This window comes from Erythranthe guttata, chromosome 14, assembly GCF_056151865.1.
Source record: "Erythranthe guttata isolate IM_541 chromosome 14, IM_541, whole genome shotgun sequence".
Taxonomy (NCBI): Eukaryota; Viridiplantae; Streptophyta; class Magnoliopsida; order Lamiales; family Phrymaceae; genus Erythranthe; species Erythranthe guttata.
The window spans coordinates 13,042,951-13,058,214 of NC_142546.1; the positions used below are offsets into that span (position 1 = coordinate 13,042,951).

General features: G+C 40.0%; 1 protein-coding gene across 1 annotated transcript; it reads right to left on the minus strand.

Moving 5' to 3' along the window:
• Positions 1 to 2,147: 2,147 nt before the first annotated feature.
• On the minus strand, positions 2,148 to 13,517 carry LOC148765214 (uncharacterized). Its single transcript, XM_088812709.1, has 3 exons — positions 12,084 to 13,517; positions 10,957 to 11,977; positions 2,148 to 2,152 (listed from the first exon to the last, which is right to left on the minus strand). Exons 1-3 carry the CDS (start codon positions 13,515 to 13,517, stop codon positions 2,148 to 2,150), a joined length of 2,460 nt encoding a protein of 819 aa, XP_088668835.1.
• Between the last annotated feature and the right edge of the window lie 1,747 nt (positions 13,518 to 15,264).

The following is a 15,264-nucleotide window of genomic DNA, read 5'->3' on the forward strand; positions in this document are numbered from 1 at the left end:
TCGAACATGTTCAATATTGGATTCCAAAAGCGATCATGAAAATACGTACTGCCGTTCGAGGACATGAATGCGCATCAAGAAACGTGCAAAAAAACACTCGCTAGAAGAGTTACGCACGTAAGTAAAAGTACAAAAGCATGCACAAAAGTACTCACGCAAAAGTGGATTCGGAAAAAGGATCATGAAAACACAAACTACAATCCTAGGACATTAATACAAATCAACAAACATGCATAAGCACACTCGCTCAAATGGACATGCACAAACGTACATGTAATTCAACCTCCGCAGTACATTATTCAGTAGATTGAGCAGTGCATGGCCCGATTTCTCTGGGGATCTTATGGTAATCAGCGCCGGCCTCATTGGGTTGCTTGGGAGACGATTTGTCGGCCAATTAGTGAGGGTGGCTTGGGGTTGAGGCGTTTGACGGATGTGATTGACGCCTTCACTTACAAGCTCTGGTTTCGATTCCGTGCTCAGGATTCTCTTTGGGCCCGTTTTCTCCGAAACAAGTATTGTCGGAATCGGTTCCCAGGTTCATCCGTTGTGTCTTCACTCTATAGCACGGTGTGGAAGCGCATGTGCCGTGTCCGAGAGCGTGTTCAAGCTCAAATATTTTGGCGGATTGGTCCAGGTCATGTTTATTTCTGGCACGACCACTGGTTTGGCGATGGTCCCCTTTCGGGCATTATTGATGGTGGTCGGCTAACATCAGTTCGTGTGGAGTATTATTTGGTCAACGGTCAGTGGGATCGAAACAAGCTAGCTGAGGATATTCCTTTTGAGTGGATCGATAGGATTTGCTCGGTCCCAATCTCTGGTGCTTCGGGTGATTTGCCCATTTGGAGAGCTTCTTCGGATGGCAAGTTTTCCTTGACCTCGGCTTGGGCCTTGATACGACAACACCATACCCCTACCCCTCTTCTTCGTATATTTTGGGGATCTTGTCTTACTCCTACAATTTCTATCTTTCTTTGGCGTCTTCTTCTTCAGCGTCTTCCAGTGGATACCAAACTTCAGTCTCGAGGCACCTCTCTTGCCTCGAGGTGCTATTGTTGTCCAGATCCATCTATCCCTGTGTCGAGTCTTGTATCTCTGTCTGTCGAGTCTCCTTCTATTGAGTCGATTGATCATATCTTCGTGGAGAGCCCGACGGCTAAGAGGGTATGGCATCATTTTTTCTATCTTTTTGGCTATACACCTGCACACACTACGCACATACCCCAGATTTTACTTTATTGGCAGCACTTCACTTCGCACACACTCACACACCACACACACATCACAACCATTGTGCCTTGCTTGATCTTGTGGTACTTATGGATTGCAAGAAATGATAGCAAGCACAAGGATATCACGGTTCGCGCTTCTTCCATCATTTACAGGGTCATCCAGCACATCAGGATTCTTCACCAAACCAAATTACTTTCGGCGGACAGCTGGACTGGCATTCCCCACGTGGCTGAGTCTCTTGGCCTATATTACCGAGTCAGAACACCAACTCTCACACCTCATCGAGTTGTTTGGCTTCCACCGGATCCGGGTTGGGTGAAGCTAAACACAGACGGAGCCCGTAGAGCATCCACCCAGATTGCAGCTATTGGCGGGATTATCAGAGGTTCGGACGCTGAGGCCATACTTGCATTTCACGAGAGGATCTCTGCCCCGAGCAGTATTGCAGCCGAGCTTGCTGCCCTTGCCTCGGGGCTGCGATTTGTTATTCAGAGGCAATTCACTAGAGTTTGGATCGAGCTTGACGCAGAAGTCGCTGTTCGACTTCTTTCGCACACGGACCAAGGTCATTGGAGTCTTCTGAGTTCTCTCACGGCGATCCGGAACTCTCTTTCTACTTTGGAGTACAGGATTACACATATCTACCGGGAGGGCAATACAGTAGCTGATGCATTAGCTAACTTGGGGTGTCAGACCGAGTTGGCTCGTACCTTCACAACAGCGGAGCTTCCCCGACCTATTCAGCAGATGATTCGGATGGACCAGCTTGGATATCCATCCTTTCGACGACATTCTCGCACATAGGTGCCATGCATTCCACTTTTTTATATTATTGGCAATTTAGGAATTTTCGTAAACTTTACATGTTAGGAAGGGTTGGGGTTATTATGGATTGTTTGGGTCTATCGAGACTAGACTGTTTGCCGAATGGTGCCACACATTTCGCAGCCGTTATACCAGTTTCGCCCATTTTTGGCGAAAGTGTAAGTGGCCTCGGCTGTTGTGGTGAGGCGAACGGTCTACCTTGGTCTTCCACGACCTTCTATGATCATTCCCTACCCGTCCCTTTTATTATTTGGGCCACCTGTGTTTGCCCGTATTCTTAACGTTTTGTTAGTTAGCTATTGTCTTTTGTTTGTCAACTGCTATTATTAGCCATATGTTGGGCAGTAGCAATTTGAGCAAAACTCATTATGTACTTCTTAAATATTGTTTTATAAACAGGTAGGGGGTCAAGCCTAACCCCCCACCCTCATCGGGTGTCGTTCTCTTAAAAAAAAAAAAAAAAAAACGTACATGTAAAAAAACCTGCGCAAAAGTGCATTCGCAATAACGTTCTTAAAAACACGAAGTACAATACTCGGACTTTAATACGCATCAACAAACAACAGCAAAAACACTAGATAAAAAAGATACAGTGGAGTGTCGAAATAAAACTCTACGTTTACGTTTAGGTGGATTTTTTTTCGGATTAATTTATATTTCTTTATTAATTGGTGGATTTGGTATCTTATAGGTACAAGTCGAAAATTAGGTGTCCAGGAAGCAAAAATGATCAAAGAGTAAGAAAAGAGTTGCAATTAGGAAAATAAAATCAAATTAGAAGAGAGAATCCCCGAACATCTTTGCTAGTGTCCACGAAGTCGAGCATAACTTTCTCATACGTACTCCAAATCAACTGGTTCCGGCGGCATTGGAAAGCTATTTCAGCTGGCTACAATTCATGTCTAATGGCAAAATTCCAAATTCGACTCGAACATGCTCAAAATTGGATTCCAAAAGCGATCATGAAAATATGTACTACCGTTCGAGGACTTGAATGCGCATCAAGAAACGTGCAAAAAAACACTCGCTGGAAGAGTTACGCACATAAGTAAAACTACAAAAGCATGCACAAAAGTACTCACGCAAAAGTGGATTCGCAAAAAGGATCATGAAAACACAAACTACAATCCTAGGACATTAATACAAATCAACAAACATGCATAAGCACACTCGCTCAAATGGACATGCACAAACGTACATGTAAAAAAACATGCGTAAAAGTGCATTCGCAACAACGTTCTTAAAAACACGAACTACAATACTCGGACTTTAATACGCATTAACAAACAACAGCAAAAACACTAGATTAAAAAGATACAGTGGAGTGTAGAAATAAAACTCTACGTTTACGTTTAGGTGGATTTTTTTTCGGATTAATTTATATTTCTTTATTAATTGGTGGATTTGGTATCTTATAGGTACAAGTCGAAAATTAGGTGTCTAGGAAGCAAAAATGATCAAAGAGTAAGAAAAGAGTTGCAATTAGGAAAATAAAATCAAATTAGAAGAGGGAATCCCCGAACATCTTTGCTAGTGTCCACGAAGTCGAGCATAACTTTCTCATACGTACTCCAAATCAACTGGTTCCAGCGGCATTGGAAAGCTATTTCAGCTGGCTACAATTCCTGTCTAATGGTAAAATTCCAAATTCGACTCGAACATGCTCAAAATTGGATTCCAAAAGCGATCATGAAAATACGTACTGCCGTTCGAGGACTTGAATGCGCATCAAGAAACGTGCAAAAAAACACTCGCTAGAAGAGTTACGCACATAAGTAAAAGTACAAAAGCATGCACAAAAGTACTCACGCAAAAGTGGATTCGCAAAAAGAATCATGAAAACACAAACTACAATCCTAGGACATTAATACAAATCAACAAACATGCATAAGCACACTCGCTCAAATGGACATGCACAAACGTACATGTAAAAAAACATGCGCAAAAGTGCATTCGCAACAACGTTCTTAAAAACACTAAGTACAATACTCGGACTTTAATACGCATCAACAAACAACAGCAAAAACACTAGATAAAAAAGATACATTGGAGTGTGGAAATAAAACTCTACGTTTACGTTTAGGTGGATTTTTTTTCGGATTAATTTATATTTCTTTATTAATTGGTGGATTTGGTATCTTATAGGTACAAGTCGAAAATTAGGTGTCCAGGAAGCAAAAATGATCAAAGAGTAAGAAAAGAGTTGCAATTAGGAAAATAAAATCAAATTAGAAGAGAGAATCCCCGAACATCTTTGCTAGTGTCAACGAAGTCGAGCATGACTTTCTCATACGTACTCCAAATCAACTGGTTCCAGCGGCATTGGAAAGCTATTTCAGCTGGCTACGATTCCTGTCTAATGGCAAAATTCCAAATTCGACTCGAACATGCTCAAAATTGGATTCCAAAAGCGATCATGAAAATATGTACTACCGTTCGAGGACTTGAATGCGCATGAAGAAACGTGCAAAAAAACACTCGCTAGAAGAGTTACGCACATAAGTAAAAGTACAAAAGCATGCACAAAAGTACTCACGCAAAACTGGATTCGTAAAAAGGATCATGAAAACACAAACTACAATCCTAGGACATTAATACAAATCAACAAACATGCATAAGCACACTCGCTCAAATGGACATGCACAAACGTACATGTAAAAAAACATGCGCAAAAGTTCATTCGCAACAACGTTCTTAAAAACACGAACTACAATACTCGGACTTCAATACGGATCAACAAACAACAGCAAAAACACTAGATAAAGAAGATACAGTGGAGTGTAGAAATAAAACTCTACGTTTACGTTTAGGTGGATTTTTTTTCGGATTAATTTATATTTCTTTATTAATTGGTGGATTTGGTATTTTATAGGTACAAGTCGAAAATTAGGTGTCCAGGAAGCAAAAATGATCAAAGAGTAAGAAAATAGTTACAATTAGGAAAATAAAACCAAATTAGAAGAGAGAATCCCCGAACATCTTTGGTAGTGTCCACGAACTCGAGCATAACTTTCTCATACGTACTCCAAATCAACTGGTTCCGGCGGCATTGGAAAGCTATTTCAGCTGGCTACAATTCCTGGCTAATGGCAAAATTCCAAATTCGGACTCGAACATGCTCAAAATTGGATTCCAAAAGCGATCATGAAAATATGTACTACCGTTCGAGGACTTGAATGCGCATCAAGAAACGTGCAAAAAAACACTCGCTAGAAGAGTTACGCACATAAGTAAAACTACAAAAGCATGCACAAAAGTACTCACGCAAAAGTGGATTCGGAAAAAGGATCATGAAAACACAAACTACAATCCTAGGACATTAATACAAATCAACAAACATGCATAAGCACACTCGCTCAAATGGACATGCACAAACGTACATGTAAAAAAACATGCGTAAAAGTTCATTCACAACAATGTTCTTAAAAAAACGAACTACAATACTCGGACTTTAATACGCATCAACAAACAATAGCAAAAACACTAGATTAAAAAGATACAGTGGAGTGTAGAAATAAAACTCTACGTTTACGTTTAGGTGGATTTTTTTTCGGATTAATTTATATTTCTTTATTAATTGGTGGATTTGGTATCTTATAGGTACAAGTCGAAAATTAGGTGTCCAGGAAGCAAAAATGATCAAAGAGTAAGAAAAGAGTTGCAATTAGGAAAATAAAATCAAATTAGAAGAGAGAATCCCCGAACATCTTTGCTAGTGTCCACGAAGTCGAGCATAACTTTCTCATACGTACTCCAAATCAACTGGTTCCGGCGGCATTGGAAAGCTATTTCAGCTGGCTACAATTCCTGTCTAATGGCAAAATTCCAAATTCGACTCGAACATGCTCAAAATTGGATTCCAAAAGCGATCATGAAAATATGTACTACCGTTCGAGGACTTGAATGCGCATCAAGAAACGTGCAAAAAAACACTCGCTAGAAGAGTTACGCACATAAGTAAAACTACAAAAGCATGCACAAAAGTACTCACGCAAAAGTGGATTCGCAAAAAGGATCATGAAAACACAAACTACAATCCTAGGACATTAATACAAATCAACAAACATGCATAAGCACACTCGCTCAAATGGACATGCACAAACGTACATGTAAAAAAACATGCGCAAAAGTGCATTCGCAACAACGTTCTTAAAAACACGAACTACAATACTCGTACTTTAATACGCATCAACAAACAACAGCAAAAACACTAGATAAAAAAGATAAAGTGGAGTGTAGAAATAAAACTCTACGTTTACGTTTAGGTGGATTTTTTTTCGGATTAATTTATATTTCTTTATTAATTGGTGGATTTGGTATTTTATAGGTACAAGTCGAAAATTAGGTGTCCAGGAAGCAAAAATGATCAAAGAGTAAGAAAATAGTTACAATTAGGAAAATAAAACCAAATTAGAAGAGAGAATCCCCGAACATCTTTGGTTGTGTCCACGAACTCGAGCATAACTTTCTCATACGTACTCCAAATCAACTGGTTCCGGCGGCATTGGAAAGCTATTTCAGCTGGCTACAATTCCTGGCTAATGGCAAAATTCCAAATTCGGACTCGAACATGCTCAAAATTGGATTCCAAAAGCGATCATGAAAATATGTACTACCGTTCGAGGACTTGAATGCGCATCAAGAAACGTGCAAAAAAACACTCGCTAGAAGAGTTACGCACATAAGTAAAACTTTAAAAGCATGCACAAAAGTACTCACGCAAAAGTGGATTCGGAAAAAGGATCATGAAAACACAAACTACAATCCTAGGACATTAATACAAATCAACAAACATGCATAAGCACACTCGCTCAAATGGACATGCACAAACGTACATGTAAAAAAACATGCGTAAAAGTTCATTCACAACAATGTTCTTAAAAAAACGAACTACAATACTCGGACTTTAATACGCATCAACAAACAACAGCAAAAACACTAGATTAAAAAGATACAGTGGAGTGTAGAAATAAAACTCTACGTTTACGTTTAGGTGGATTTTTTTTCGGATTAATTTATATTTCTTTATTAATTGGTGGATTTGGTATCTTATAGGTACAAGTCGAAAATTAGGTGTCCAGGAAGCAAAAATGATCAAAGAGTAAGAAAAGAGTTGCAATTAGGAAAATAAAATCAAATTAGAAGAGGGAATCCCCGAACATCTTTGCTAGTGTCCACGAAGTCGAGCATAACTTTCTCATACGTACTCCAAATCAACTGGTTCTGACGGCATTGCAAAGCTATTTCAGCTGGCTACAATTCCTGTCTAATGGCAAAATTCCAAATTCGACTCGAACATGCTCAAAATTGGATTCCCAAAGCGATCATGAAAATACGTACTGCCGTTCGAGGACTTGAATGCGCATCAAGAAACGTGCAAAAAAACACTCGCTAGAAGAGTTACGCACATAAGTAAAAGTACAAAAGCATGCACAAAAGTACTCACGCAAAAGTGGATTCGCAAAAAGAATCATGAAAACACAAACTACAATCCTAGGACATTAATACAAATCAACAAACATGCATAAGCACACTCGCTCAAATGGACATGCACAAACGTACATGTAAAAAAACATGCGCAAAAGTGCATTCGCAACAACGTTCTTAAAAACACGAACTACAATACTCGGACTTTAATACGCATCAACAAACAACAGCAAAAACACTAGATTAAAAAGATACAGTGGAGTGTAGAAATAAAACTCTACGTTTACGTTTAGGTGGATTTTTTTTCGGATTAATTTATATTTCTTTATTAATTGGTGGATTTGGTATCTTATAGGTACAAGTCGAAAATTAGGTATCCAGGAAGCAAAAATGATCAAAGAGTAAGAAAAGAGTTGCAATTAGGAAAATAAAATCAAATTAGAAGAGGGAATCCCCGAACATCTTTGCTAGTGTCCACGAAGTCGAGCATAACTTTCTCATACGTACTCCAAATCAACTGGTTCTGGCGGCATTGCAGAGCTATTTCAGCTGGCTACAATTCCTGTCTAATGGCAAAATTCCAAATTTGACTCGAACATGCTCAAAATTGGATTCCAAAAGCGATCATGAAAATACGTACTGCCGTTCGGGGACTTGAATGCGCATCAAGAAACGTGCAAAAAAACACTAGCTAGAAGAGTTACGCACATAAGTAAAAGTACAAAAGCATGCACAAAAGTACTCACGCAAAAGTGGATTCGCAAAAAGAATCATGAAAACACAAACTAAAATCCTAGGACATTAATACAAATCAACAAACATGCATAAGCACACTCAATCAAATGGACATGCACAAACGTACATGTAAAAAAACATGCGCAAAAGTGCATTCGCAACAACGTTCTTAAAAACACGAACTACAATACTCGGACTTTAATACGCATCAACAAACAACAGCAAAAACACTAGATAAAAAAGATAAAGTGGAGTGTAGAAATAAAACTCTACGTTTACGTTTAGGTGGATTTTTTTTCGGATTAATTTATATTTCTTTATTAATTGGTGGATTTGGTATCTTATAGGTACAAGTCGAAAATTAGGTGTCCAGGAAGCAAAAATGATGAAAGAGTAAGAAAAGAGTTGCAATGAGGAAAATAAAATCAAATTAGAAGAGAGAATCCCCGAACATCTTTGCTAGTGTCCACGAAGTCGAGCATAACTTTCTCATATGTAGTCCAAATCAACTGGTTCCGGCGACATTGGAGAGCTATTTCAGCTGGCTACAATTCCTGTCTAATGGCAAAATTCCAAATTCGACTCGAACATGCTCAAAATTGTATTCCAAAAGCGATCATGAAAATCCGTACTGCCGTTCGAGGACATGAATGCGCATCAAGAAACGTGCAAAAAAACACTCGCTAGAAGAGTTATGCACATAAGTAAAAGTACAAAAGCATGCACAAAAGTACTCACGCAAAACTGGATTCGTAAAAAGGATCATGAAAACACAAACTACAATCCTAGGACATTAATACAAATCAACAAACATGCATAAGCACACTCGCTCAAATGGACATGCACAAACGTACATGTAAAAAAACATGCGCAAAAGTTCATTTGCAACAACGTTCTTAAAAACACGAACTACAATACTCGGACTTCAATACGCATCAACAAACAACAGCAAAAACACTAGATTAAGAAGATACAGTGGAGTGTAGAAATAAAACTCTACGTTTACGTTTAGGTGGATTTTTTTTCGGATTAGTTTATATTTCTTTATTAATTGGTGGATTTGGTATCTTATAGGTACAAGTCGAAAATTAGGTGTCCAGGAAGCAAAAATGATCAAAGAGTAAGAAAAGAGTTGCAATTAGGAAAATAAAATCAAATTAGAAGAGAGAATCCCCGAACATCTTTGCTAGTGTCCACGAAGTCGAGCTTATCTTTCTCATACGTACTCCAAATCAACTGGTTCCGGCGGCATTGGAAAGCTATTTCAGTTGGCTACAATTCCTGTCTAAGGGCAAAATTCCAAATTCGACTCGAACATGCTCAAAATTGGATTCCAAAAGCGATCATGAAAATACGTACTGCCGTTCGAGGACATGAATGCGCATCAAGAAACGTGCAAAAAACCACTCGCTAGAAGAGTTACGCACATAAGTAAAAGTACAAACGCATGCACAAAAGTACTCACGCAAAAGTGGATTCGTAAAAAGGATCATGAAAACACAAACTACAATCCTAGGACATTAATACAAATCAACAAGCATGCATAAGCACACTCGCTCAAATGGACATGCACAAACGTACATGTAAAAAAACATGCGCAAAAGTGCATTCGCAACAACGTTCTTAAAAACACGAACTACAATACTCGGACTGTAATACGCATCAACAAACAACAGCAAAAACACTAGATAAAAAAGATACAGTGGAGTGTAGAAATAAAACTCTACGTTTACGTTTAGATGGATTTTTTTTCGGATTAATTTATATTTCTTTATTAATTGGTGGATTTGGTTTCTTATAGGTAAAAGTCGAAAATTAGGTGTCCAGGAAGCAAAAATGATCAAAGAGTAAGAAAAGAGTTGCAATTAGGAAAATAAAATCAAATTAGAAGAGAGAATCCCCGAACATCTTTGCTAGTGTCCACGAAGTCGATCATAACTTTCTCATACGTACTCCAAATCAAATGGTTCCGGCGGCATTGGAAAGCTATTTCAGCTGGCTACAATTCCAGTCTAATGGCAAAATTCCAAATTCGACTCGAACATGCTCAAAATTGGATTCCAAAAGCGATCATGAAAATACGTACTGCCGTTCGAGGACATGAATGCGCATCAAGAAACGTGCGAAAAAACACTCGCTAGAAGAGTTACGCACATAATTAAAAGTAAAAAAGCATGCACAAAAGTACTCACGCAAAAGTGGATTCGCAAAAAGGATCATGAAAACACAAACTACAATCCTAGGACATTAATACAAATCAACAAAATGCATAAGCACACTCGCTCAAATGGACATGCACAAACGTACATGTAAAAAACCATGCGCAAAAGTGCATTCGCAACAACGTTCTTAAAAACACGAACTACAATACTCGGACTTTAGTACGCATCAACAAACAACAGCAAAAACACTAGATAAAAAAGATACGGTGGAGTGTAGAAATAAAACTCTACGTTTACGTTTAGGTGGATTTTTTTTCGGATTAATTTATATTTCTTTATTAATTGGTGGATTTGGTATCTTATAGGTACAAGTCGAAAATTAGGTGTCCAGGAAGCAAAAATGATCAAAGAGTAAGAAAAGAGTTGCAATTAGGAAAATAAAATCAAATTAGAAGAGAGAATCCCCGAACATCTTTGCTAGTGTCCACGAAGTCACGCTTCGTTAATGTAATATTTTGTTTCCGGCGTCGATATTTTATAGTTGCATGATAGAATTTCGTGTTTCTATCACCATCTTTAGACCAAGCAATCCTCGCTTTCTGGCAAAGAAGTTCCGCTTCCCATTCTTCTAGTTTGAGGAGCTCTCTTTTGGCCGCCAGGGAATTCTGAAATGTCTGCTCATCCCATGCTCCTTGCAGCTGATTTTCCAAACTTTGAACTTGATCTTGCAGAGCCTTAATCTTGAGTTGAAGATCTCCAAAAACCGACCAATTCCAATCTTTAAGCACACGTTGAAGCCGCCGCAGTTTTTCGCAAAATATTTGTCCTGGTGATCCTTCTGCCGGTGTATCCCATGAAGATTGGATAACATTATGGAAGTCATGGTGATCACTCCACATTCTCTGAAAGTGAAATTGACTTTTAGCCTTACATTTCACTCCCTCAAATTGAATACATAGAGGCGCATGATCTGAACACACCCTATCTAGGTGTCGAACTGCCATATTAGGAAATATACTTTGCAACGAATTATTGATCAAAACTCTATCCAGACGTTTCCACACCCGAGCTGCACCCACTCTATTATTGCACCAGGTGAATTTCGACCCCACAAATCCCACATCCATGAGCCCATTGTTAAGCATAAAATTTTGAAAGTCAAACAACACATTAGGATCCACCACACGACCACCTCGTTTTTCCTCAACATGAGCAATTGTGTTAAAATCACCTCCAATCAGCCAAGGAGCAGTCCCGCTGCCAATCGAATCGGACATCGAATTCCACAACTCTTTTCTGGTGATATACGAGCAACTAGCGTATATAAAAGCAGCGTAACACAGTTGCCCAGTGGCAAGCCTCATTTCCACCGAGATGTATTGGCTTTTAGTCTCACACAGAGTAACTGTACATCCTATTTTCCACATTATCCAAATGTATCTATTGTCTTCCCCACCATGCAAAGACGATTGAAAACCAAGTTGCCATGCCAATCGTTGAAGCTTATTGTGACTAACCTTTGGTTCCAGCAAAACAAGCACCTGGGCATTATTATTTCTAACCATAAGTTTAAGATGATCAACCGTAGGTTTCTGACAAACCCCACGAACGTTCCATATAATGCAAGACATATCAACCTTTATGAGGGAAGTCCGTTATTCTGGCCAGAGATCGAGTTAAACGATCACTCGGGGCTACCACTTTTTTATTATACTTTCGCTTGGATTTTGCTGCGACCAAAGCCATACCTCCAGGGTCCGATTTAGGTGATAACGATAACTCTTCTCTGTCTTCATAGTGCCCATCAGACTGTATGCCTTCGTTTTCCGATGCATTGTCTATATCAACTCGCTCATCTACGGCAAGCAGTTGGAATGTATTACTAGTGTGTAAAATCTCTGTGGTCTCCAAATTAGTTACCTTGTTTTCTAGTACGCCTCCTCCCTTTTTTGTCGACATAATCTGGTCAAGCAGAATTTCCGACGTGCATGCTATATTCTGATGTGTGTTAATATACGGGAGAACCCTCCGACCAGTGACGCCCGCCTCCTGAGATAAGGCGTCCTCCGATACAATTTCCACAGGCAGATTTGAAGTTACACCTGATTCACCACCAGTAGCTTCCACTTCCTTTGTGTTGTTGCCATCGAAATTAAAGCCATCGGTTTTATCGATTGACGGTGGCTGCTGTTCCTTGTTATTGTTATTCTTGACTAAACCCATTTGTTGAAACCTTTGCCGATCCTCCTTTGTTTTATTTCTCTCCTCCCCAGTTCGTTTGAGAATAGTTGGGATTTTCTCCGGGTGTTTTTCCTTCGTACCTTGTAACTGGTTTTCTCTTTTCTTTCTACATAAACCAACCATATGCCCAAGTAGACCACAATGAGAGCAATACGCATGATTCCCTTCTGCCTGCAATGTCTGCCACCATCCCTTCTCTTTAGACGCCCCTATCCAAATGCGAGAAGGCAGCGGTTTAGAGACATCAACTTCCACACAAATCCGAGCAAACATCGGATGAGTGAGTGTGAGCGTTCTATCATCAATTCGAAGCATCGTACCGAAGGAAGATCCCAGCCGATGTAGTGCCGATTTATTAAATAATGGAAGAGGTAATTGCGGCATCCTAAACCATACCGCCATTAGCGCACAATCTTTTCCGATTTCAAAATTTGGGGTCCAGCGAAAGAGCCGGAAAAGGCTAGCCTTGATCATATTTGAACTGCGAGATAAAGCCCTATTAGTATCTTCCACAGACATGAGGTGAATAGTAACGTGACGAGGGTCAAGCAATCCCACTGCCGGAGGGTATTCCAGTCTCCATTCCGTCTCTATGTGGGAACGTATGTCAAACAAACTTGGGCGGCCCGCCGAAAATTTCATAATAAGTGTATTTTCGCATTGCTTATTTAACTGCTCCATCTCCACCGAGGAGAACAAAACTGCTGGCGCCTCATCAATAACCAAAGCTTGACGATTCGCCAAAGGGACCGTTTGCAACCTAGGTTTAATAGGCTCCGCTTGTTTGGACACCAATGCTGCAAATGACTGCTTCTGCGGCTGTGAGTTTGGTAAGGATTGCGAATCCGGCAAGGGCGGATCTCCCTTTGCCGGAAAACCGTCCGGCGGCATGCCAATTGACCGGCGGTGAGACTAACGATATTAGGGTTAGGGTTAGGGTTTTGTGAAAAGTGAAAAGCCTAGTTTTCATACATTTGACCTTAACACCGTTTGATCTGGCAAGGAAGTGGCGGAGGTGGCAGCGGAATTTTATTCAGAGCTTTTCCGGGTTTCTGCATATTGTATTGACGAGGAGTTATTTGCTCATATTATTCCGACTGTGACTAGGGAGATGAATGCTGGATTTTGTGTTTTACCTACGGAGTTGGAGGTTAAAGAGGCAATGGAAGGACTTAATCCGAATAGCTCTCCGGGTGAGGATGGATTTACGGGCTATTTTTATCGATCGTGTTGGAGCATTATCAAAGGTGATCTAATGGCGGTGATCAAAGACTTCTACAGCGGAGGTTATCTTCCATCGGGGTTCACTAAAACTCTATTAGTGCTTATTCCAAAAACTCCATCTGCTGCAGAGATTGGCGAATATCGACCTATCAGCCTTGGAAATTTTTCCGGAAAAATTATATCTAAAATTATGGCTAATAGAATGGCTGGAATTCTTCCTGGTATAATTGAGGAGGAGCAAGCTGGCTTTGTTAAAGGCCGGAGCATAACTACTCATACAGTGCTTGCCCAAGAGCTAATGGGTAACTTAAATAGATCCTCGAACGGAGGTAATATGGTGATTAAATTGGATATGGCCAAAGCTTACGATCGCTTAGAATGGAGATTTTTACTTCGAGCCATGACGACATTTGGATTTACCCACCAAGCTTGTGATCTTATATATCGTAATATTTGCAATATAGGATATGGTTTTCGAATCAATGGAGAGATTGTGGGGCATTATCGCTCGTCGCGAGGGGTTCGGCAAGGGGACCCTTTATCTCCCATGCTTTTTATTATGGGGCAAAAAATATTAACTGCCAACTTAAAGAAAGGAATCATGGGAGGTCAGATTCGTCCATACAAGATGGGGAGGAATGAGCTTGGGATTTCGCATCTTTTTTATGCCGACGATGTGCTTATTTTTACAAATGGGCACCCACAATCGGTTACCTCTCTTAAGGAGATTATCAATAAATATGAGCGGTCATCAGGACAGAAGACAAATACGACAAAAAGTGGACTCTATCTGGGCAAAGGGGCGAATGCTTTTAAAGTTCAAGTGGAAGGCATTTTGGGAATCAAAACCAAGGATTTTCCGATCATCTATTTGGGAGTTCCAGTTTCGGTGGGACGTAACAAGGCGGTTGATTATGAATTTTTAGTTAGTAAGATCCGTATGAAACTTGAGGGTTGGAAAGCACGATTACTCTCTTTTGGCGGTAAAATTACATTGATTAAATCCGTCTTAGCTAGTGTTCCAGTATACACACTCGCATGCTCTTACGTTCCAAAATCCGTTCTTAACCGTATTGAACAGCTCATGGCCATGTTCTTATGGAGCTCTCGTGGAGCTGCGCGATTTCATTGGGTCAAGTGGGGCAAGATATGCAAACCAGTTGAAGAAGGTGGATTGGGAATTCGAAATTTGGCCCAAGTACAGAGGTGCATGCACGGGAAACTCATGTGGATGGTTTATAAGGGGGGCACTCTCTGGTCGAAGTTTGCAAAGCAAAAATATTTTCAAAATGGCGAGCTGGTTCATAAATATTTTACATCGGCGATTTGGAAAACTATAAGTCTTCACGGCCCATTGATTGAGAATATTTCTCGGTGGATTATAGGGAAAGGAAATATCAAATTCTGGCGGGAG

Bases quoted from the DNA above. Each gene is read 5' to 3' on its own strand.
- LOC148765214 (XM_088812709.1), bottom strand. From the start codon at position 13,517: ATGCCGCCGGACGGTTTTCCGGCAAAGGGAGATCCGCCCTTGCCGGAT. The intron at 11,978-12,083 runs GTAGCCCCGAGT...GGGGTTTGTCAG, and splicing joins GAAAGTATAATAAAAAAGTG to AAACCTACGGTTGATCATCT.